This window comes from Lolium perenne, chromosome 2 (assembly GCF_019359855.2).
Source record: "Lolium perenne isolate Kyuss_39 chromosome 2, Kyuss_2.0, whole genome shotgun sequence".
Classification (NCBI taxonomy): domain Eukaryota; kingdom Viridiplantae; phylum Streptophyta; class Magnoliopsida; order Poales; family Poaceae; genus Lolium; species Lolium perenne.
Genome location: NC_067245.2, coordinates 328,839,646 through 328,862,987, shown reverse-complemented (window position 1 = coordinate 328,862,987; position 23,342 = coordinate 328,839,646). Strand labels below are relative to the sequence as shown.

The 23,342-nt window shown below is 41.7% G+C and overlaps 1 protein-coding gene across 1 annotated transcript; it reads right to left on the bottom strand.

Annotated features, from left to right (window-relative positions):
- Positions 1–15,119: 15,119 nt before the first annotated feature.
- LOC127337217 (auxin response factor 12) lies at positions 15,120–23,059 on the bottom strand. Its single transcript, XM_051364177.2, has 16 exons — positions 22,911–23,059; positions 22,618–22,788; positions 22,401–22,510; positions 22,154–22,252; positions 21,963–22,019; positions 21,693–21,848; positions 21,505–21,589; positions 20,704–20,794; positions 20,448–20,612; positions 20,250–20,372; positions 19,926–20,001; positions 19,389–19,536; positions 18,047–19,038; positions 17,781–17,971; positions 16,697–16,818; positions 15,120–15,503 (listed from the first exon to the last, which is right to left on the bottom strand). The coding sequence occupies exons 2-15, from the start codon at positions 22,688–22,690 to the stop codon at positions 16,722–16,724; spliced, it is 2,463 nt and encodes an 820-aa protein (XP_051220137.1). The 5' UTR covers positions 22,691–22,788; positions 22,911–23,059; the 3' UTR covers positions 15,120–15,503; positions 16,697–16,721.
- Between the last annotated feature and the right edge of the window lie 283 nt (positions 23,060–23,342).

Below are 23,342 nucleotides of genomic sequence, written 5' to 3'. Positions count from 1 at the left end.
AAGTTAATTATTTTAAAACCTAATCACAAATTGTTAAACCCTAATTCTCACTTAAACCTAAATAAAAGTTACCCTAAATATTAATTCTTGTAAAATTAATAAAATGGTAAACCATTATTAATTTTGTTTCAAAGTAATTAGTTACCACATTTATATTTCCAATCATTATTTTAGGAGTTATACCATGACTTAGAAACCCTAGTTTCAATTGAGTAAGACTTTGATTCAATTATTTTATGTGATCATTTGAAAATGCTTAAACCTTAAACCCTAGCTATGTGTCACATGTGATCATGTGAGATTCACCTAACATATAGAACCTTAATCAGCAACAATTGAATGCATGCTTATGATCCACTAGCATAAAACTAAGTCACATGAGATTATCATTTCATGTTCCTATTTTTAATTAACACATATATGATTCACTAGTATCACCTAGGTATAAACCCTAACCTGTTAATTGGATTAGTACCATTGATCATCAATCCTATGTACCATACCATTAGGATTAACCTCAACCATCAAACCCTAGTTAAACCATGATGAAAAACCCTAATATCAATCTTGTGTAGTAATGCACATCACATGCTCCGATTCCACTCAACCCTACTTAGTAATTGATAAGCCACTTAGCTTGGAAGCATTAGAGATTATTTAGTAACACAATTGTGAAGCCATAGTAAACCCTAACTCATAGAACCATCTTGATAACCATCCTTTGATATGATGCTTAGAAGAAACCATAGCAATAAACCTACCAATACTTGCTATATAAAAACCATTCCAAGTTAAGAACCAACTAGTTCTTATTAGTGAAACTAAAGGAATCCAATAGTAAACCCTAGAAAGCCATAGCTCCTATATATGTATAGTTCATATTCTTATTTAACCTGTTCTTCAAAAGTTATTCTTTTGAAGTACAAATATTAATCAAACCTTAGAAGCCTTAATCCTTCTTTGAAATACTAATTATTTCTTAAACAACATGTTCTTAAAAATTTATTCTTTTGAAGTATAATACAAGTAATCATCAACCATGTTCTATAGAACTTAAAAATTGACAACTGTTCTTTATATATTATTCCACCATTATTCTTTTATGTGTATGATTGTTATGATGTCTTATATCACTTGATTATGATGCTAATATAACCAAACCCTAATAAGAACCTTGTTTGAGAACCATTCTAAAAGTGCAACCAACCCTAAAGAAATCTTTACAACTCATACAACCTAAATCATCGAGGTTAGGTTACGCTCGGGACGATTGCATCTCATACTATGCATTATAGCATCTTTGCCAGTTCTTTAAACATTGTCCTTACCGGACGATGATGGTATTTCAGCATTTGGAGTTCTCACATATCGAAGCTTTTGCCTGCATAATCTTGCAGTCAAGAAAGGCAAGTTCATCGCTTGCTCATGTCATTTGATTATTTTTATCAAACTATATGCAAAGTACTATACTTATCACTCATGCATCGAAAAGCAAAATATTATTTTCCAATTATGAATATGACTATGTGGTGGGCAATGGAACCATGGTATGTGTTGATATGGTGGAGGTTCCATTGCAATGGGTTATATCACCCTAGGATTAATTACCAATGCCGTCCAGTGATTCTAGCGCCGTACATATCGCGTTGACCATAAGATCTATAATGGCTCTGGGGAAGTCAGCTGTATCTTTTCCCTTCTGCACGCCAACGGATTGGTAGAGACGGTGGGGTGTTGGAGGCACTGCCGCAATAGGTTGGGAAATCCTTTTAAATCCCCATCCATTAGTGATGTTAATCTCTACCATCTATGAGGGATTGTCCGGAGTACACCATGAGTAAAGCCGTATTATCGGGGGAAGTCTACTGGAGGTGTACGGTTGGACAAAAGGGTGGGTTTGCAGGGTCGCGGAGAAGGCAGTGATTGGCTTGGATCTTACACCTGGCCCCACACCAAGGAAGTGTGGACGGGAAAGTACACCCGGTTGGTATCAAGGATAAGATCTCTTATGGGAAAAGTAACGCACCTCTGCAGAGGATACTGAATTGTGACTGTCACTCCCTGTTCCGGGAAGGGAACTGCGAACGCGGCAGGAAAGGAACTCCACGAAGTTCTGGTCAACCTGTGAAGACTGACGGGCATAGTTTTCAGAATAAAATAAACCTTTTGAAGAAATGTTTACAAAAACTTGCATTGGTCTATGACTTTCTGGTCTATGGCTGTAGCTAGTGCATGATACACATATTTCCTAATATGAACTTGCTGAGTACGCTTGTACTCATTCTATCTCGTTTGAACCCCCTTCTTAGAGCAATGCACCGAAGGAGAAACTACCGTGGAACTCGAAGACAAAGAAGTCAACTGCAACGAGATGAAGAATCCAATCAAAGAAGTCAATGGAGTCAACTTCTGCATCAGCTATAATGGAAACCTAGACTAGTAATAGAAGGGAACCCTTCCCTAATCCTAGCACCTAAGTAGCTAGATTTCTATAGCAAGCCAAGTAGCTCTTGAAACTTGAGTTAGCAATAAGATAGATTACGAGTCGTTCTTCTGGAGCTTTATTTGAAGTTTTACCTCACTGTAAAGTAGGAGGTTGTGTTGATCTTATGTAAACAGCTCGTGTGTACTTCTATAGACATACCTTGGACTCGCATATGTTTCTGTTGTACCACTCTGATAGATGTAATATGGGTGGAACGGTGTTTCACTTGTATTATGTCAACGACTTGTGTACTACACCATGCAGTGGTACGCTGGGTCATCACAGCTGGTATCAGAGCAAATGCTTTGACCCTAGGATTAAAACCCTTTAAAGGAGACCTATAGGTTTGGTAGTGTCTATAGGAAGTGTTTTAACTAAGCCAACTATGCTAAACCAACTATTCTTTTGACTTGAGATGGGTATTCACTTGAGAATAATCCTGACACACTTGAGTCAATCTTTCTTATCTATCTTTCTTAAGTGAAGTTAGTTAGTTATCTTGCTTCATTCCAAAGAATTAGAACACCATTGAAGCTTAAGATAATGGGTGGTAGTAGACCACAGTTGGTATATAATACATGGTAGTCCAAAGAGAGGATACAACCATAAGGAAGATATCCTATTGGAAGAAGTATACCAATGCAAGTTATGGCTAAGTAAGAGTCGTTTAAAAGGTCAAATGACTGATGTTAAGTAAGTGAGATAAGTTATATAAGGTAGTATATACCTATGATGAGTCAATCATAGGAGGTAAGGAAGAGTGATAGGAGTATTTAAGTCTACTTTTCATGGTAGAATTGGTAATTATATATGATTCACTTGAGAATCAAGATGTGATGGAGTAGAACATCATAATTATGATAACAAAAGTATGATGAGGAGTAGGATTTAAGGAATAGTTCGAAAGCTTAGGCCTTAAAATCCTAATAACTGTACCAAGTATGTTAGAACCATAGTCCTTAATTTAAAGAAGGCTTATTTAGAGCATATCACATAAAGAAATCCTAGAGTTATAGGTGGTATATTCTAAACAATCATGTGTTTAGAGTAGACATGTCAGAACTAATTGTATTATAGGAAGTAGTCCTCAATAGCACATGTATATGATATACTATTTTGTTAGTACTTCCAAAGAAAACTAGGTTAACTTCAACTATCCCAGGCCATTTTGTTTCAAGTTTGTCTCATTGCAAATGTGCAATTAAGATAAATGTTGAGACAAATAGTAGAAATTCACGTATTCGTGCTAAGTATCACGACCTAAACCTATCTTATGTGGTGTTATATACTACACATCTGAGCCTGATGTTTAGGGATGTCTTACCCAACTATTATATTCAGGCATATAAGGATGTGTATTATAAGCACAAAGCTGAATCTTCTTGGATTTTATTGGATTTTCATTGATTGACTAGATCCATACATGAAGTTTGACTTTGATATGCAAATGCATGTTGCAATATCAAGCTCTTACTTGATGTTATAGGTCTAGAGGGTAAAGGTATTCGGGTGAGGAAGTGACGAATTCTGGAGATTTTGAAGAAAAGATGAAGGTTCACTAGATGAAGGAAGTCAAATTGTGGGAAGCAACAACAATACTCTAAAGGAAGGAACAATTGAAACTCACTTTTATCCTTAGTCAAGGAGTACTTCAATATGGAAGTATCATCGAAGTGAGAAAAATAGTGAATATGGAGCAGAAGAAGTAGAGCTGTATTCATTATGGAAGAAGGGAATGCAAGTGAAGTCACTTACAATACTATTTTCATAGTATCAACAAGTGGTTATCTTGCAAACAAACCCTAGAAGAAGGAAAATAGACAAGAGAAGTCACAGCTGGTATCATAAGACCGCAGCTGATATATGATAACCATGAAGAGAAAGAATGTAAAGTGAGATATATCTTAACCAAAACTTTGTAAGTAGCCACAGCTGGTAGGTAGATATTGCCTAAAACCATAACATAGCCACAGCTGGTATCCAATAAGCCACATCTGGTACTAGGTAGTCTGCAGCTGGTACCAGATAGCCCACAGCCTGCACATTTCTTTACCCTAAAAGAAAGGGGGATTCCGCAGCTAGTATTTCACAGCTGGTATCTCGTGGTTGGTAAATATTTAGTCGGAGGATTCATAATGGATACCCACAACTGTGTGGATACATCGCAAAGAATTCTTCGTGAAACTTTAGAAAGGTACAAAATATAAACCAGACTTAAACCAACTACCTAACCTTGGAGTTTAATGATTAGAAGAAAGGAAGTTTGAAGATCATTAGTAAACTCCAAGGGGGAGAGGAAGGCTGAAGGAGAAGTATTAAGATATAATATTTGGAGTATGATGGACCAAGAAGAAGGTCTGAACTGAGAGGAAGTCCAATCTTATTTTTATAAGGTTGTTGGGAGGTACCCATATAATAGTACTCTCAGGAGGTTGTCAGACCAGAAGCCGAGGTTCATATCTCGAGGAAGTAAGGGTTAGACCTTAACTTGAGTGGATAATTGTAATTACTCAAAAACCAAGAGAACATAAGTAAGCTTAGAAAATGAAGTTGGATGAAGAAGATATCGAAGGACAATCAAAGCCTAAGAAAACAAAAGATCGAAGAAGTTTGACAATACCAAAATTAATGACTATTAGAAAGATTCCTTTCATGGAACCTAAAGAAACCAAAGGGAAGATAACTAGTATAAACTAGAAGCCATGATTGGATGGACTAAATGAGTCTAATCCATTCGTAGGACTAAAACCACCAGGACCATGCCTATTATAAATACCTTACCAAGTACCATTACTTTCGTTATGGTAGTAAGGGAAAACAATACCTTACTTTAAACAAATCGTTTAGAATTAGGTTTGGACATCGCAGCTGGTACATCATAGTGCCATATTACATCGCAGCAGGATTACCGCAGCTGGTAGAACCAAGTTTTAAGTACCTAAATAGGAAGATGTCACCACAACCATTAGTAAAGTCCATTAACACAATAAGATGTCCTAATCCAAGAATCTTAGGAGAGTAAGCCTAGAAGCTTAGAGTGTTGGAAGAAATCATAGAATTGAAGAAAGTATCAGTGCCAAACATCAGAAGACTTCCGGAAGGATCTGGACAAGGGATATATTCAACTATATCCAGTGTGATCACCATGGAGTGGAAGGATGGTGATCTGTTCAAGACATTTCAACATTCCGAAACATGAGAGCGTTCGAACTTCGGGACGAAGTTCAGTTTAAGGGGGAGAGGCTGTAATATCCCAGGTTTAGAGGCAATAAAATGAGAGAACACCAAAGTGTGCATTGCATTCATGCATAGAAAATCCGGGGAATTTTCGCGCTTTCAAATAAAACTTACCACGAATCGAAGTTTCACTTGACTTGCTGGAACTGAAGTAGATCATCAAGTCAAGCGCTATAAACTTCACTGTGGTCTTCGCTAAAACCTTGTTTTGGGTAGAGATGATTTGATCTATGGGCTAGATCAAATGGAATTAGTTTTACAACAAACAACACCTTAAGTAAGGATCATCTACAAGATCTTATAAAGTATCTTAACATGCCATTCCTTACAACAACACATGAATAATTATTCAACCATAAATCAAAGAACACAATTAATTAAGAAACTATTCTTTACTTATCTTATCCATGTCTTCTACTAAATAAATGTTCCTACCATGAGTCACATGGTATATCTTTTCCACTACAATACTTGAACCATGTCAAGGACATTCATATTCATTCTTCATTAAACCTTGACCATTCCAACCTTGTTTCTCAACTCATATCATTAAACCTAGAGAAAGGAGATAATCATTCATGTGCTTATTCTATCCATTAGATAGAACCTACAATACCATTTACACCTTATCCAAGTGAGGTACTTGTTGATACTAACCAATGATACATGAAATATAAGTCAAGTGCTAAACCCTATTTGACCTAGCTAAAACTTGATAGTAAGTAAGAACCTATTCTTCTATTAATTATAGAGAGGCAAGTGTTGTGATCATTACACCTTGGTAATGATCATAAACTCTAGAGAACCCTACCTATTCAGAAGAGCTCAACCTAAAGAGGTATACTCAAGTATATGGACTTATACTTGATCTTGGAGAGAGAACCATGATTTACTAATGAATTATTATGAGGCCACTACTTTGATCATGACAAATTGGGTAATGATCATAAACCCTAAGAATCTAATTGAGTGTGTTGATAGAAGTATTAAAGAAGAGAGATTAGTGAGGAATAAGTGGATCATGTCTAATGCATGATCTTGCTTCATAAATTGGGATGATAATTTAAACCTATCTATGTGATCCATAGATCTCATTCTTCTCATGAAATAATAAGTAACTCATTAGTAGTTAACCAAACCAATACTCATGCCTGGTATAGAGTAGGATTGATATGGTATTTAAATCTTGCCTATCCAAACACTTGAGACAAACTTAGCATTGCCTTGATACAATAATTCTACCTAAATGAGGAGGATAACCCTAGCCAATTAAACATAACCAAGCTTATGCTTATATCCTAATCTTAGTTGTGTATCACATTGGTGATCACTAATTAAACCCTAAACTACGTTTGAATTCCAACCCATGGATTAACTTGGATTATAATTAGAACCCTACCATACCTCATGCCTAGTTATACTTCAATTTAGTGAAGCTTATGCAAAACCCTAAACCTTTCAAATAGAATCCATCCCACATAGAATATTATGTCCTAACTTGTGTATCATGGATCACAAGTATAAACCAATCCATATACACTTATAAATTAAATGGCTTTGGTGAATAGAATGAAACCAATACCCTATTTCACTTTGCTATCTAAATACTTTGCCTAAGTGAACCAAGTGAATAGCATTTATAAAGTACCATCACCTTAGCAAGTGAATTAACCATGATGAGCTTAGGATCTATTTCAAGTAAGCCAAGCTAGAAGTGCTAAACAAAATTATTAAAGATAGAGTTTATCAAACCATCTTCTTAAACCCTTATAAGTAATTCTCCACATGAAATTATGAACCAATCCCATTCTCAAAACCATTTAATTTAAACTCTAGCCATAAGGAGAACTATATGTGAACCATCCATATTGTTAAGAACCCTAGTAAAATTTAGTAATATGCTTACCATGCACCTATTATAAAATTCAAACCATTTAAAAATATTTGGTTTCCAAATTTAAAGAATTGAGATAAAACCATTTCCATTTTATTAAACCTCACAAAGTGCCACTCTAATAAAAAAATTCAATAGTTGTTTAAACAAAAGAATTGGGCAGTGAGTATTATCATGAAATGATATTAATACTCAGATAGTTTAGAACCTGTAAAACAAAACAGAATTCAAATTTGAATTCAAATAACAAATTCAAAACAGAAAATGAAAACAGAAAATGAAAAGGAAAATAGAAGAGGAGAAAGGCTCACCTGGCTTACCTGTTGGGCCAACCAGACCACCGCAGCCCAGCAACCATCTCCACACCAAGCCCACCAGTAACCCAGCTCACGAACGAAACCAGCCCAACTCACCACTTACCGATTCGTCGTTGGCATCAAACAAGACGAGGTCGTCGTCTTCCTCTCCGGGGACGACAGCGCAGAGAAGAGCCCTGGCCACGTCCTCATCGCGGATAACCTCGGCCCGGACGTCGCCAAACCCTCCAGAACTGCACTCTGTCGATCTCGCGTCCGTCTTATCTCCTGTGCGTCCCGATTCGTGCCCAAAGCATTCACCCTCTCACCGACGCATCCCGGCCGTCTCCGCCACCGCATCACCGCTGTAGAGCTCCCCTCACGCTATAAAACCACCAGTAGCTCCGCTGTGAAACCCTAGTACCTCGCCGCCCATCCATTGCTTCTCAGTCATCCTCTATTTCGCGAGTTCTTCCACTCACTGTCGCTGGCGTTCACCTTGGTGACGACGGATGAGACCATCCCGGAGCTCATGGCGTAGCTCAATCGACGCGTCTGATCGTGTAGAGTCGTCTGGAGGAGCAGAGCATCAAGGAGGGCCCGGTACATCGCCAATTTCAGGTTTTCCCCTTGAAGCAGATCGTCGGAATCCACGGCGGTGAGCTCGTCTCCGGCCACCTCAAGCCTCACTGAGCCCACCAATACATTCAGGTGACTCTTGCGCATCTCAGAGACCATCTCGCTCGCTTAATCATCAATCGTAGCCCCGATTTGATATTTGGCCGACGTGCTCCGCCGCAGATGGTGCTCGCCGGAGCAACTCCGGTGACCATTTGGCGGAGGCACCACCACCGTTCGGTTCAGCGTTTAGTGCTGCGTCGATTAGGCTTAGTCGCACGTCCGCGGGAACCCCCTAGTGCCGCCGTCGTCGGGAGTCTGCTCGCCGGAGTTGAGCCCCCGGGCCAGTCAAACATTTTGACTTGGTCTTGCTCACGTGGCTGCCACGTTGGACTTGGTCCCACTCGTCTGTCACTGGAGCTAGCTAACCAACCGGTACGTTTAGTATTTTCACTTTATTTCAAATTCCAGAAAATAGCTGAAACTTTACAGAAATAGATTAAATTCATTTCAACTCAGAAAAATATGAATAATATATCAAAATGCTCACAAAAATAAACTCTATTCAAATAAAATATAAAACAAAAATGTGTGTCAAAATAAAATTTCACTTATTTTTAACCTTATTAATTATGCCATTTCAATTATTTAAAATACAATTTGAATTCAATAATTTGTGAAGTTTGAAAAATTAAATTTTAACTATTCAGTAACTAAGTAAAATGTTAAAATTAATTTTATTTACCATAGTTGCATTAACTTAATTATTAGTAGTAATTCATAAACCCTAATTTGCAAATTACCATTTACCATTTTCTTTAAATAGTAATAAATCAAGAAAAATACTAAAAACCAATATTAATTTAGTAACTTAAATATTGTGAACTTAAATAATTTTTAATCTGCAAGTTAATTATTTTAAAACCTAATCACAAATTGTTAAACCCTAATTCTCACTTAAACCTAAATAAAAGTTACCCTAAATATTAATTCTTGTAAAATTAATAAAATGGTAAACCATTATTAATTTTGTTTCAAAGTAATTAGTTACCACATTTATATTTCCAATCATTATTTTAGGAGTTATACCATGACTTAGAAACCCTAGTTTCAATTGAGTAAGACTTTGATTCAATTATTTTATGTGATCATTTGAAAATGCTTAAACCTTAAACCCTAGCTATGTGTCACATGTGATCATGTGAGATTCACCTAACATATAGAACCTTAATCAGCAACAATTGAATGCATGCTTATGATCCACTAGCATAAAACTAAGTCACATGAGATTATCATTTCATGTTCCTATTTTTAATTAACACATATATGATTCACTAGTATCACCTAGGTATAAACCCTAACCTGTTAATTGGATTAGTACCATTGATCATCAATCCTATGTACCATACCATTAGGATTAACCTCAACCATCAAACCCTAGTTAAACCATGATGAAAAACCCTAATATCAATCTTGTGTAGTAATGCACATCACATGCTCCGATTCCACTCAACCCTACTTAGTAATTGATAAGCCACTTAGCTTGGAAGCATTAGAGATTATTTAGTAACACAATTGTGAAGCCATAGTAAACCCTAACTCATAGAACCATCTTGATAACCATCCTTTGATATGATGCTTAGAAGAAACCATAGCAATAAACCTACCAATACTTGCTATATAAAAACCATTCCAAGTTAAGAACCAACTAGTTCTTATTAGTGAAACTAAAGGAATCCAATAGTAAACCCTAGAAAGCCATAGCTCCTATATATGTATAGTTCATATTCTTATTTAACCTGTTCTTCAAAAGTTATTCTTTTGAAGTACAAATATTAATCAAACCTTAGAAGCCTTAATCCTTCTTTGAAATACTAATTATTTCTTAAACAACATGTTCTTCAAAATTTATTCTTTTGAAGTATAATACAAGTAATCATCAACCATGTTCTATAGAACTTAAAAATTGACAACTGTTCTTTATATATTATTCCACCATTATTCTTTTATGTGTATGATTGTTATGATGTCTTATATCACTTGATTATGATGCTAATATAACCAAACCCTAATAAGAACCTTGTTTGAGAACCATTCTAAAAGTGCAACCAACCCTAAAGAAATCTTTACAACTCATACAACCTAAATCATCGAGGTTAGGTTACGCTCGGGACGATTGCATCTCATACTATGCATTATAGCATCTTTGCCAGTTCTTTAAACATTGTCCTTACCGGACGATGATGGTATTTCAGCATTTGGAGTTCTCACGTATCGAAGCTTTTGCCTGCATAATCTTGCAGTCAAGAAAGGCAAGTTCATCGCTTGCTCATGTCATTTGATTATTTTTATCAAACTATATGCAAAGTACTATACTTATCACTCATGCATCGAAAAGCAAAATATTATTTTCCAATTATGAATATGACTATGTGGTGGGCAATGGAACCATGGTATGTGTTGATATGGTGGAGGTTCCATTGCAATGGGTTATATCACCCTAGGATTAATTACCAATGCCGTCCAGTGATTCTAGCGCCGTACATATCGCGTTGACCATAAGATCTATAATGGCTCTGGGGAAGTCAGCTGTATCTTTTCCCTTCTGCACGCCAACGGATTGGTAGAGACGGTGGGGTGTTGGAGGCACTGCCGCAATAGGTTGGGAAATCCTTTTAAATCCCCATCCATTAGTGATGTTAATCTCTACCATCTATGAGGGATTGTCCGGAGTACACCATGAGTAAAGCCGTATTATCGGGAAGTCTACCGGAGGTGTACGGTTGGACAAAAGGGTGGGTTTGCAGGGTCATGAGAAGGCAAAGTGATTGGCTTGGATCTTACACCGGCCCCACACCAAGGAAGTGTGGACGGGAAAGTACACCCGGTTGGTATCAAGGATAAGATCTCTTATGGGAAAAGTAACGCACCTCTGCAGAGGATACCGAATTGTGGACTGCCACTCCCTGTTCTGGGAAGGGAACTGCGAACGCGCAGAAAGGAACTCCACGAAGTTCGGTCAACCTGTGAAGACTGACGGGCATAGTTTTCAGAATAAAATAAACCTTTTGAAGAAATGTTTACAAAAACTTGCATTGGCCTATGACTTTCTGGTCTATGGCTGTAGCTAGTGCATGATACACATATTTCCTAATATGAACTTGCTGAGTACGCTCGTACTCATTCTATCTCGTTTGAACCCCCTTCTTAGAGCAATGCACCGAAGGAGAAACTACCGTGGAACTCGAAGACAAAGAAGTCAACTGCAACGAGATGAAGAATCCAATCAAAGAAGTCAATGGAGTCAACTTCTGCATCAGCTATAATGGAAACCTAGACTAGTAATAGAAGGGAACCCTTCCCTAATCCTAGCACCTAAGTAGCTAGATTTCTATAGCAAGCCAAGTAGCTCTTGAAACTTGAGTTAGCAATAAGATAGATTACGAGTCGTTCTTCTGGAGCTTTATTTGAAGTTTTACCTCACTGTAAAGTAGGAGGTTGTGTTGATCTTATGTAAACAGCTCGTGTGTACTTCTATAGACATACCTTGGACTCGCATATGTTTCTGTTGTACCACTCTGATAGATGTAATATGGGTGGAACGGTGTTTCACTTGTATTATGTCAACGACTTGTGTACTACACCATGCAGTGGTACGCTGGGTCATCACACTTTAGTCGCGGTTGGCCAGAAGAACCGCGACTAAAGGTCCTCCGCCCTGGCGCTCGCCTGCGGCCCACGTGGACGAGCCTTTAGTCGCGGTTCGTAAGGAACCGCGACTAAAGGGGGGGGGGCCTTTAGTCGCGCTACTTTGGTCGCGGTTGCGCAACCGCGACTAATGGCAGTTGCGAACCGTGACCAAAGCGCCTTTTTCCACCAGTGTGACATGTGGGGAGTAGAGACTGCATGGCGTCCCCGGTAGAGATTCTATGTACAGAGTCTCTACCAGGGACGTCGAACATAAAATGGGGCGCTATTTAGCTTTGGGGAACGCGACTGAAACACGATTTTCCCCATTTCTTGTCCGCCGTCTCCCAAACGCGACTGGAGATGTTCTTAGGCTTTACAGGGTGCATAGAACCTATGTGCTACAAATTCGTGTCCGGATATGCTTGCTGTTCACAAGCATGCATGTGTTCGATCCTGTTCACCATGTATTACACGTACACGTGCTCTCGCATGGAACAGCCACAAAGGGGTAGTTAGCCACTGTTGAGGGTTGACTCGTACGTACTCTCCTTGTGCAGTTTAACAACAAGGTCGGTCGATCGGTGCCGTAATAAAGGCTAAGCATGTACTTGCATGTATGCGTTGGTACCTGGCCGTGGTGGAGGGAGGGAGATGGAGACTGTACGTGCACGCAGGGGAACGCACGCGCGAGTACGTGCCACGGGCAGCCTATGGGGTTTCAGACTTGAGTAGAGATAGATCTCGCAGCCATGCATGCGTGCAGGTCCCCGCTCTGGACTAGACCAGGGCACATCGCGGGCACACGTACAGGAGCAGCAAGTGACACCACCCTGCCGGCCTCCCTTGCCTCTACAGCGCCGCCTCGATCCATCGATCCACTCTCGTCTTAAAAGGTTGCGCCCCTTTGTTGACCCGACACTGTTGGCGTGCACACGCGCGCGGAAATGAAGGCAAACAGGACCGCACGTACGTACGTACGTGCAGCGCAACATAAGCCGGAGACACTCACACATGCACGTCTAGTTGCACGCGCGCGTACGATCATAAACCCGCTCGCCGTACGAAATATTAAGGTCACACAAGCCAGGCTTCCCATCGCTCCATTATTTACAGGCGCGCGCGGGGCCGGCGGGTCAGGCGGGGCGGGGCCGAGCGCACGGTGGCCGTCGGCAGGCCAGGGACACAGCAATGGGTAGGGGCAGGGCGAAACTGCAGGTGAGCGAGCGGCTGAGCGGGGCCGCGCAGCTTTTTGGGGGCAGGTGAGTGAGACGGCGGTTCCCTCCCCGTGGTAAAGCCAAAGCCGGTGCTGTTCCCGCGTACCGGTGGTGGCGCCCGTCGTCGGTCCACCGCCCACGCAAAAGCATGCATGGACGCCGTCCACCACGTCCCACCTGCTGGACCGCCCACCTGCCGGCCGGGCCGGCCGAAACCACCCATCGGTCGCCGGTGGCCGGCAGTGGCGGAGCTAGAGAGTTAAGCGACCGGGTGCATACGGGTGCCACAGTGGATCAAAATCCAATTTTCAGAGGTGCATACATGGTAAAATAATGCTCATCTACCAAAAAATTTCTTTCTACCCGGGGTCATGTGCACCCTTAAGTTGCATGTAGATCCACCAGTGCATGTGGTCTTCAAGGACGCGAGCAGAGCCACCTGCTGAACACTCATAGTCGGCATGGGGACCTCATCATCGTCCTCGTCCATCTCCACCTCGACGTCCTCAGGATCCTCTGCCGCCTTGACCTTGTAGGCAGCCATAAGAGCGTCGTCATTGTTGTTGCCGCGGCTTCCGCCCCCAAGGCAACCTCACGGTCTCACCCTCCGCGTATGTGGAGATCTCCACTCCTCCGCCGTGGCGATCCTAACCGTGTCAGTGTTCAGCTGAAGCGCTCGTGTGTCGTTTGGTGGATCTTGGCCCAGGTGGTGGTGAAAGCATGGCTGCTAGCTAAGGTGTACCCTTCCACCCTGCGGCCCTCTCCTTTTTCAATGATGCTATGTTTATGGATAGATTGTTACGGAAGGTGAGTTACGGATGGACGTGGGGTGGATTGGTTGACCGTTCCCTGAATTGCCGGACCATTTGATTGAATCTACCCCAATTGGTGCCCTGAATTGTCGAACTATTTGATGAATCTGCCCCAAATTGGTTGATCCCACGTCATGCCCGTAAGTTTATTTTGTAAAAAAATTCCGTAAGTGTAGCATTACTGGTCCTTTTTATAGCCCACGCCTAGTGTGAAAATGAGGGGCCGCGTGCGAGAACCGAGAGGCCCCAAGGACGAAAATTGTGCGGCCGCGTGGGAACAAGGCGGGGTGGTTAAGGAGGTGACACACCGGTCGCCGCCGGGTCATCCATAATGGGGATAGGGAATAAAAAAATGTGTCGGCCCGCTAGGTACACCTTGCCCAAAACAGGCCAAGAAGAATAATAAACCATTTTCTTTTTTTGAGATTAATAACCGATTTTCTAGTGGCCTAAGGAATAGCAGGGCACTACTCTTCTGCCTTCCTAGCCAAGATTAATAACCGAGTTGCTAGCTTGGTTATGCCGCCTCTTCCATCTAGACATGGTTAGTTATAGGTTGCTCGAGAACTGGACCTTCAAGCAGTATGATACCATGGCGATCTCAGGAGCCTGTAAGGCCGTAGTCTAGACTCATGATGTGCCCACCTGGTAGTATGTACAAATTATTCAGCAACAAATCAGCATCACAATTCACAAATCATGTAAATCTGGCTGCAGGCACGGACTAACAATGAAAGATCCCCAAGACAGAAAAAAGACGACACATGAACACCTCCAACTGCACCTGCTTTCCCATAATCTCAGCTAGGACTAACATATACGTGCATGCTAGAAAAATTTAGGATACCATCATCAAATGGACAAGGGCACGAATTAAAGCAATCCTCCTGCATTCAAATTATTGCTGTTCTTCGTGGAAAGAGTGCCTAGGAGTCTCGAATACATAGATCACGACAAGAGTTTACCGACTAACAATAGTCTTTGAAGATTCGACACAGCACGCAAATGAACTGCCGTGCTGAGTTGCAAATGGTCTAGCATAGAGTTCAACCGGATACTGATTCCTACGCGGAACCTACAGAAATACGAATTCGTGACGTCGGTGCAGGGCACCGAAGATAGGTAACGGACGGGGAGTTCTCCAGACGTGTACGGACGCAGGAGACAGGTACGAAGATGGGATGATTGAAGTTCCGGAGACTTGTGCTGTTGAGAGCAAAAGTGCTGCCATGTGCTGTAGAGAATCCTCGCTGGACCCTGTAATGTAGCCCGGGTCAATATGTCAGTAGTGGACAGAGATCAACATACAAACAGGTGATCACTTTGAGTGGTCTCTAATCAAAATAATGCAGTTCGAAGAAAATCATTCAGATGGTTCTCATAGGAGAGGCACGGAGTGAATAAATAATAGAGCAACCAATATTTAAAAACAATAGTCAACTGCATGACAAGATTGTGTCAACCAAACCACTCAACATTTTACTTGGGGGACTGTAAATAAATGTGATCTAATTATCTCAAGACATAGTAGGAATAGTACCCACACAGATGCCAAAATGATTCTGAATGTTATGCACCAAAGTGGACTGCTCAAAAAGGGATATCGGTTACAGCCCACTTTTCATAGCATGTGCACTATGTCACTAGTTAAGTCTCAAAGCATTAAATATATGAAGAGATTTAGTAGTTTGTTTATCACAATCATACCCCATTCCTGGATACTTTGCTTTACTAGTAACCAAAATTTCTGTCTTGGCATATTTTGGGAAACCTAACAAAAATGTAGATACTGCACTTCGCATAATGGTCGATGGCTTTATCTGTTTTCTAAGAGATCGTTTGGCAGCCACAAATTTGTGCCAGAAAATCGTGGAATTCAATCTCTGCCATAACCAACGTGTTTGGCTGGCATAGAATTGAAACCGCTACTTCAATCGAAAGTTCCATGAATTGGTACTATATGTTAATTTAATTCTCGTCCCTAAGCATGTAATTATACTGGAAATAATTTCATCTCATAAAAAATGTGGCAGCCAAACATGATTTTTCAGCTTGGAATTTCATTTCATTGATCAATGAAATGATGACATCAGTGTCATTTAAGTTCATTTCTGCCAAACAAGCTCTAACGGATTTTTTATAGGGTCTTACTGTCCACAATAATGAGGAAGCCACCGTGCAGTGATATACACTTCAATCAGGAATTTCATTATAGGGTACATATCATGAGTTCACACATTTAGTAATTCTTCTTGTAGTTTTCATGCTCTATTAGTTACATGCGCAAAAGGTGGGTTTCAAACAAAAATGTTCAATTAGACAATTTTTGTGATGGCCTTGAAAAAAATAGCATACATATGTTAACAGAATAATTTAAGAAAAAATAACAGAAACTAATAAAATCCAAAAAAAGAAGCACAGCAATTAAACAGCAGAGCAAAATTAATTACCAGAAACAGCACCATGGTTTTGCACTTAGGAAAGATAACGTGGATCATTTCCTTGCTTCCCCAACTTATGCACATCCTCTGGTGAAAGTATCTTGATGTACCATACACTATTCACAAATGACCTGCACCAATGGACGAAGCTCAGTTTCAAGATGACTGATATTGGCATATACATTCATACACGGGTAGACTTAGACCATCACAAGTTGCATCAAGGAAACATAAAATAAAATATCAGAAGTAGTGGAATTGATTTTTCAACACATAAAGACATAGAGAAGATGTGGTTCAGAATAAAGCACACATGGTGTTCTATAATGAGCATTCTCAAAATAACACAGACACAATTTTAAGAAAAGAAATAATCAAATACCAGAACTAGTGGAATCTGATTATTTTAAGTATAAAGATAGAGAAGATGTTCAGAATAAAGCACACACAGAATTATGCACTTAGCACTCTGAAAATAAAACACACTTCAGAATATATCAATCTGGCACTGAACAATCTGCATAATCATGGTTGCTAGAAAATGCAGAAAACAAATCCATTTAACCTAGTGTGTGACCTGATAAGCTATGAACTGAAGTTGCCATAAAACCAAGGTCAGCAACACCAACCAGTCAATTAATTAGTTAATCACAAACTTGTGTCACTACACCATATTTTATGTGGTCAACACCTCAAATATAGATAGTTAAAAAAGTGATGCATTAGCTAATGACATTACAACACCTGACGTGGGTTTGAAAATTATGATGTGTCTAGCAACTTTCCATATACATATAACCTAGAACCAGGTCTGGTAAAAATTCAAAATACTATATAAAGTAGCACCCAATGTGTATAGCAATAGTAGATCATATCTTAAGAAACATTGTGGCAACCAAATATTGTCACACCAGCTAAACTATGTGACATAAAATCTACTCCGAAGTTAGACAAATCTGCCACATCCTTTTCAGGATGGAGGGAGTAACACAAACAAGAAAATTATAAAACAGAACCTCATTTATAACACAAATATAAGTAAACACTTCAACAAACTCATAAAGGATTCAGAACTCAAGAGATGGTTTCTTACTCCCAAGGGTCGTCTCCAAGGAGAAGCACATCATTCTCCCTGTCGACGAATACAAGCTGCCAGCCTGATCTATCAGGGTCATCCAACTGACCCCTAATGCCGAACATCTGACCCAGTTCTTCTCTTAGCTCAGCATAATTAGAGAACCGGGTGATGTCCAACGACCTCCCCACTGATCCTGACTTATAAACCTGCACAACATTTCAGCAATAACATAAGGAAGGATTTAAACTTGATGCAATGAAAAAGCAACATACTACACCTACCTTCACAAATGTTCTGCTTGATGGGTCATTCTCTCCTGTATTCTGAAATATACCAGAAGAGTCGTCCAAGCAACCATACATTGGACTTTGCACATATGTAGATCCAGAAGGAATCGTCGACATGTTATTATCAGCAACATTCGAAGTCAGGTTAGGTACCATGTTGTACAGTAGGGAGGAATTTTCGGCTTGAGGACTAAAAAGGGACTGGTTTTGCGCATCAGAACCAATTTTGTTCTCAAGGGAACTATCTTTACTTGTGGGTGAGTTAAGCAAACCCGAGCCCCCAAAAGACAGTGATTGTGAACCCATAAACTTTTGCTTCCAAGCCTGCTGCTGTTGTTGCTGCTGCTGCTCACTAACTGCAGGCTGATTGAACCTAGACAAGTCCACAGCTTTCGAATTTCCCTGAAGAAAGTTCGATTCCAGCATGTTATCACTGCTGCTAGAAGTGGTGAAGCTTGGCGAAGTCACAGGATCAGAGAAGCCAAATTTTTCACGCAGATGACTTGGTAATGATGTTGGACTTGGGAGAGAAGCAATAGTAGGAATTTGATATGTCTGATCTGATCGAATCTTCTGCTTCTGATCAATGTGAGCCTGCTGCATTTGCTGTAGTTGTTGAAGTTGGTGCTGGATAGCACTTGAGTTCAGCATTGCCTGAATATTTTGGTTCTCAGCACTAACTGTTTGCTGTTGGCTTGCTTGCTGCAAGATTTGTTGCTGCAACAGCGGGTTGAGGTTGCAGTGTTCTTGAGGCGACTGCGTAGGCTGCTGAAGGTTTAGGTATTGCTGTTTCAGATAACCACCAGACTGGGAGGCGGCAGCAGCAGCAGCTACCGCTGCTTGGTACTGATCATGGTCAGTACTCAGCAAAGAAGGATGGAGCCTCTGCTGTCCCCAGGAGCCTATACCAGGTGACTGGAAGTTCAAAGACTGATAACCTCCATCGCCAGCAACTCCTCTCAGCCACATCAAAGCATTGCTGTCATCTTAAGTGCAATACAACAATTAATAAAGGAACATATATGTGGAGATGCTAGAAAAAAACATTAAGCAGATTAGTCTGTCATTTCCAATCAAAAGAACATGCACACAAAATACAAAATGTGTATCAATCTGCCCTCCTTGGTATAGCTTAAATAACCATCAACAACTGGATACGGCATTATATGTTTTCCCTGGTATAGCTTTGAATATAGTTCATCCAACCTCGTGCCTAAATAGCTAACTTCGCTTACAAAAAATCCAAATTCCATTTACGCCATAATTTTACTTGCACTACTACACATCGGAGGGGACTAAAAATTTAAGTATTAGAAGAACAATGACAAAATTGTACCATGAAGGCCGGCAACTCCAGAATACCAAGGATGCTTAACCCTCAGTGGGAACAGTGATGGATACATAGGAAATGTTGTCAACGGTTCAATTTCCCATAAAGAAACTCTAGGTGGTCTTTCCCCTGCAGTTGATTCATCCCAACCAACCTGCAATTATAATATCAAAGACACTGGTTAGTGAACCCCCAAATACTGAACTTCCAATTAGTCTTAAGAAGCAGGGATTCGAAAAGGAGGCAAGTCACTATTTACATCAACCATTAAGTAATGGAACAGTACTATTACGTGAACAGATTAACTTTTTTTTACCTAATAATATCTGAAGATGTAACACGTATGACAATTATTGTGGTGAGAAACTGAATGGCATAGCAGAAGTAAAAATGAAATTAAGATAGACACAAAGGAAATATCATCAAAGGCACAAAGAGAAAAAATGCATACATAAAATGCACCTTGCAACAAAATAAAGCAGATAGATGAGGGAATCAACCAGGCAGTGCTCCAGAACAAAATCATCAAGTAAAAAAAGTTACCTTAACCGATCTCCAGTAGGAACTAGCCCAACGCACTGGATCGGCATCACTTACTTCTGTTATTGTGCCCATGTACCTGCATTTCATTGAATATCTCGTCACAGCTATATTAAGAAAATTCGAGTATAATTATTACACCCATTACTCATATGGAAGCACATATAAATAGAGAACTGAAAACTCAGTAACTGCCATTACAGCCTGCAAACACGGTGCTAGACAACTAAGAAACACCATACATAAATAGCAGATAGGTATGATCTTTCTATGAATAGATATTGTAGTTTTGAACCAAGTTTGGATTTTGTGATCTTGCTACTTCACCTGCGGACACTAGATTCCTCAGTCTCAAAGAGCATCCTGAACCGCATACCCACCGATATCCGTGTGTGAAAAACAGCCTTGATGTACTTGGAAAGTGGTATGACGAATTCTGATGGACATGCCCTACAAACATTCAGTTCTGTAAAAGTTGAACGCAGAGAGGAACTATAGCAGTGCAGTAGGTTTGTGGAAAATTACCTGGGATTGTAGAAAATAGTGAAGCGGCTGTTTGTGGAAGCAGCATGAGCTGCGGCTGCAAGGAGCCCAATGTGCATGCTGTCACTCGAAAGAACAGAGGAAGGCATCACAGTCTGTGTCCGGCTGGCACGCCTGATTCCCAGCCAAAGCTGGTTTTTCTCATTCCTAAACCATCAAATGAACAGTTAGTCCTACTTGGGTACTCAAAATCAAAATGCGAATTTTCACAATAACATGAATAAACAGTGAAGCACACCATATGAAAAGCACCGAGTCTCCAGCAACAAGTCTCTTAGCGCTGACAAACACACTCCAGCCAGTAGTTAACAGGTGTCTTTTGGGTTGGCCTGTGCAAAATAAGTAGATTAGTACAAAGGGTAGCAACTTGGTACTGTCATCGGAAAAATGTTTGGTTTAAGCCAACTTTCCCAAGTCATGGTCATACAAAATGAAGTGCATTTTAGATACGAAAATGGAGTATATTGTAACTGAAGAATCCACGACAAATAATATAGGAAATATGAGCATAGGACATAAGAACACAACCTACATCCCCACATTTGTACTGGCAAGAGTGCAGTACAGAGAGTGGACTGCCCATGTGCAAAATTTGGTGGTACCTGACTCATGAATATTTCGAAACATCTGTGACTTATATTTAATCCGGTACCGCATTCTCCCTGAAGTAAGTATTAAAATCCAAAAGGGTTGAAAGGTGTACTATCCAAATTATATCAGTTTTCAGGAATCTGTTTTTTGCCAGCCCATAAAAGAAAATTAAAATAGTGAGTGTGATTTTGATAAGAGAGATGCTTAAATCGCATTGTGCACAAAGAGCCGATGTTTGTGTGGGCACACGCACACATGGAGAAGGAGATGATTTGATAATCAGTGGTAAGAAGAGTCAACTGTTTCCGTAGCAAAGAAATCAAAGTAGTAATTAAGAAACTTCATTTAAGAGCAGCAGTCAGAAGAAGACTTGATCACGGTGATGTAGCAGTAGTTATGAAGAAGAAGATGCCGTGCGTGGAGAATGAATGAAGTGAAACAAACTTGCCTCGGAAGATGTGCCTGAACTTCCACTCGTTATCATGGATGTCCCTCGCAATTAGCTCCTGCGCAGGAGGCTGCTGCGTGAAATCCTACAAACCACACTATACCACCTGTTATTGGCAACAGCAGACCGAAAAGCCAGGGTGCGAAAGGGAAAGGGGCACCCGCCCGGAAGTAACACACTCATCACACCAGAGGAGGGAAGACGCGCTCGGCGGCACGGCGCGGCACGGAGAAGCCGCCGTGCGTGCTGGTGTCGCTGGCCGTGAGCGTCTTGCAGAAGTAGTTGGTGGGCTGCTTGCTCATGATCCCCATCTCGGCCGGCAGGTAGGCGTCGTTCTGCTCTTGCTGCAATCACACAGATCAGCGCGATGGAAACCGTCAGAACTACATGTAAAATCTCATGGAACAAATCATTCCGTGCTACAAGTGCTGCAGATCACGAGTCCCCGGATGGCCTACCGGGTTGAGCGGCTGCAGCGTCATCTGCGCGTACACTTCGTCCGTCTCCACATCAGCCTGCAAGAAATCGTCACCCCAACTCAGCAGTCATCACCGAGGCATCGAAAATAGAACGGAAGGAGGGCGCGCGCATCTGAGAAATCAGTGTAGCAAAACAGGAATCTCCTCATAGAGAAGCATGACGCGCGTACATGCATGGTGACATCGTGGAGCTGGCAGATGAGCTGCGGCGGCAGGTTGGGGTAGTTTGGGATGTGCCCCTCCACCTCCTTGTTGGTGGACGCCGCCACCTTGAGCACACACACAAGCGAGCGCATTAGATATAGAAAACACAAGAGAGCGCGAGCAAGGCTACGCGGGCAATAGAGCGACCACCTTGCGCGCATAGACGGACGCAGCAAGGGGTTAAGAAGAGGAGACGGCGGCGTGGGTGCTGACCTGCTCGCTGTGTCCCTGCGGGAAGTATACGACCCGCGTGCCGAGGGTGGGGAGGCAGACGAGCGGGCCGGCGCAGGCGTGCCACAGCTCCGAGTTGAGGTTCTTCTTCTCTGCACCCACACAAAATCAGGTTGAGGAAACGGAGGAAGAAAGGCCCGCCGCCATCAAGCAAGCGGGCAACCAAATAGTAGAAGGAACTGTCGAAGTAGGCCCGCACCTTCCTCCGGCGGCGCAGCGGGCGGCGGCGGCGGCGGCTGGGCGCCGATGCTGGCCCCCGAGGAGGAGCTCATCGATCTCCCCCGCGTCCAAAAGGAAAGCGAAAACCTAGTTATCCGTCCTCACAGCAAATCCTCCCACCGGAAGCCCATCCCATCAAAGCCGCCGCATTCTGGAGCGAGCCAAGCCAAGCCACCGCGTGAGGTGGTGAGACCCTCGGATAACCAAAACAAAACAAAATAAAAAAGCAGGAAGCGGCGTCTAGGGATGCGCGCAGGGGCGGCGGCGGCGTACCTCAGCCGAGGTCGGAGATCGCCATGGGTGGGGGTGGGGTTGGGTGGGAGAGAGAGGAAGCGAGAGGGGGTAGGAATGATTAGGTCTGGGGCATTTAAGCGAGCGAGAGCGAAGTGGGAGTGCGCGTGTGGGCTGGGGCAGCTCGCTCTCCTCCACAGTGCAGCTGAGGGTGGCCGCTGCGTCGATGGAGTTTTGAATAAAGCGGAGAGGAGGAGAGAGGAAAGTTGGAAAGCGGGTTATCGGAAAAGCCGTATTTTATGGGCTCATGTAAGCCGCTGTCGGCCCGCCGTAACAGCGGACCGTAATGGGAAGCGATCCAAGGGATAGACTGAGCCACTGCCTCACTGCACTGGTGCCTGGTGGCATGCTATCTCTGCGCCGTGGGACCCGCCCCACTCTGTAACTGGCAGTCAGGCCACGCATCACACGTAT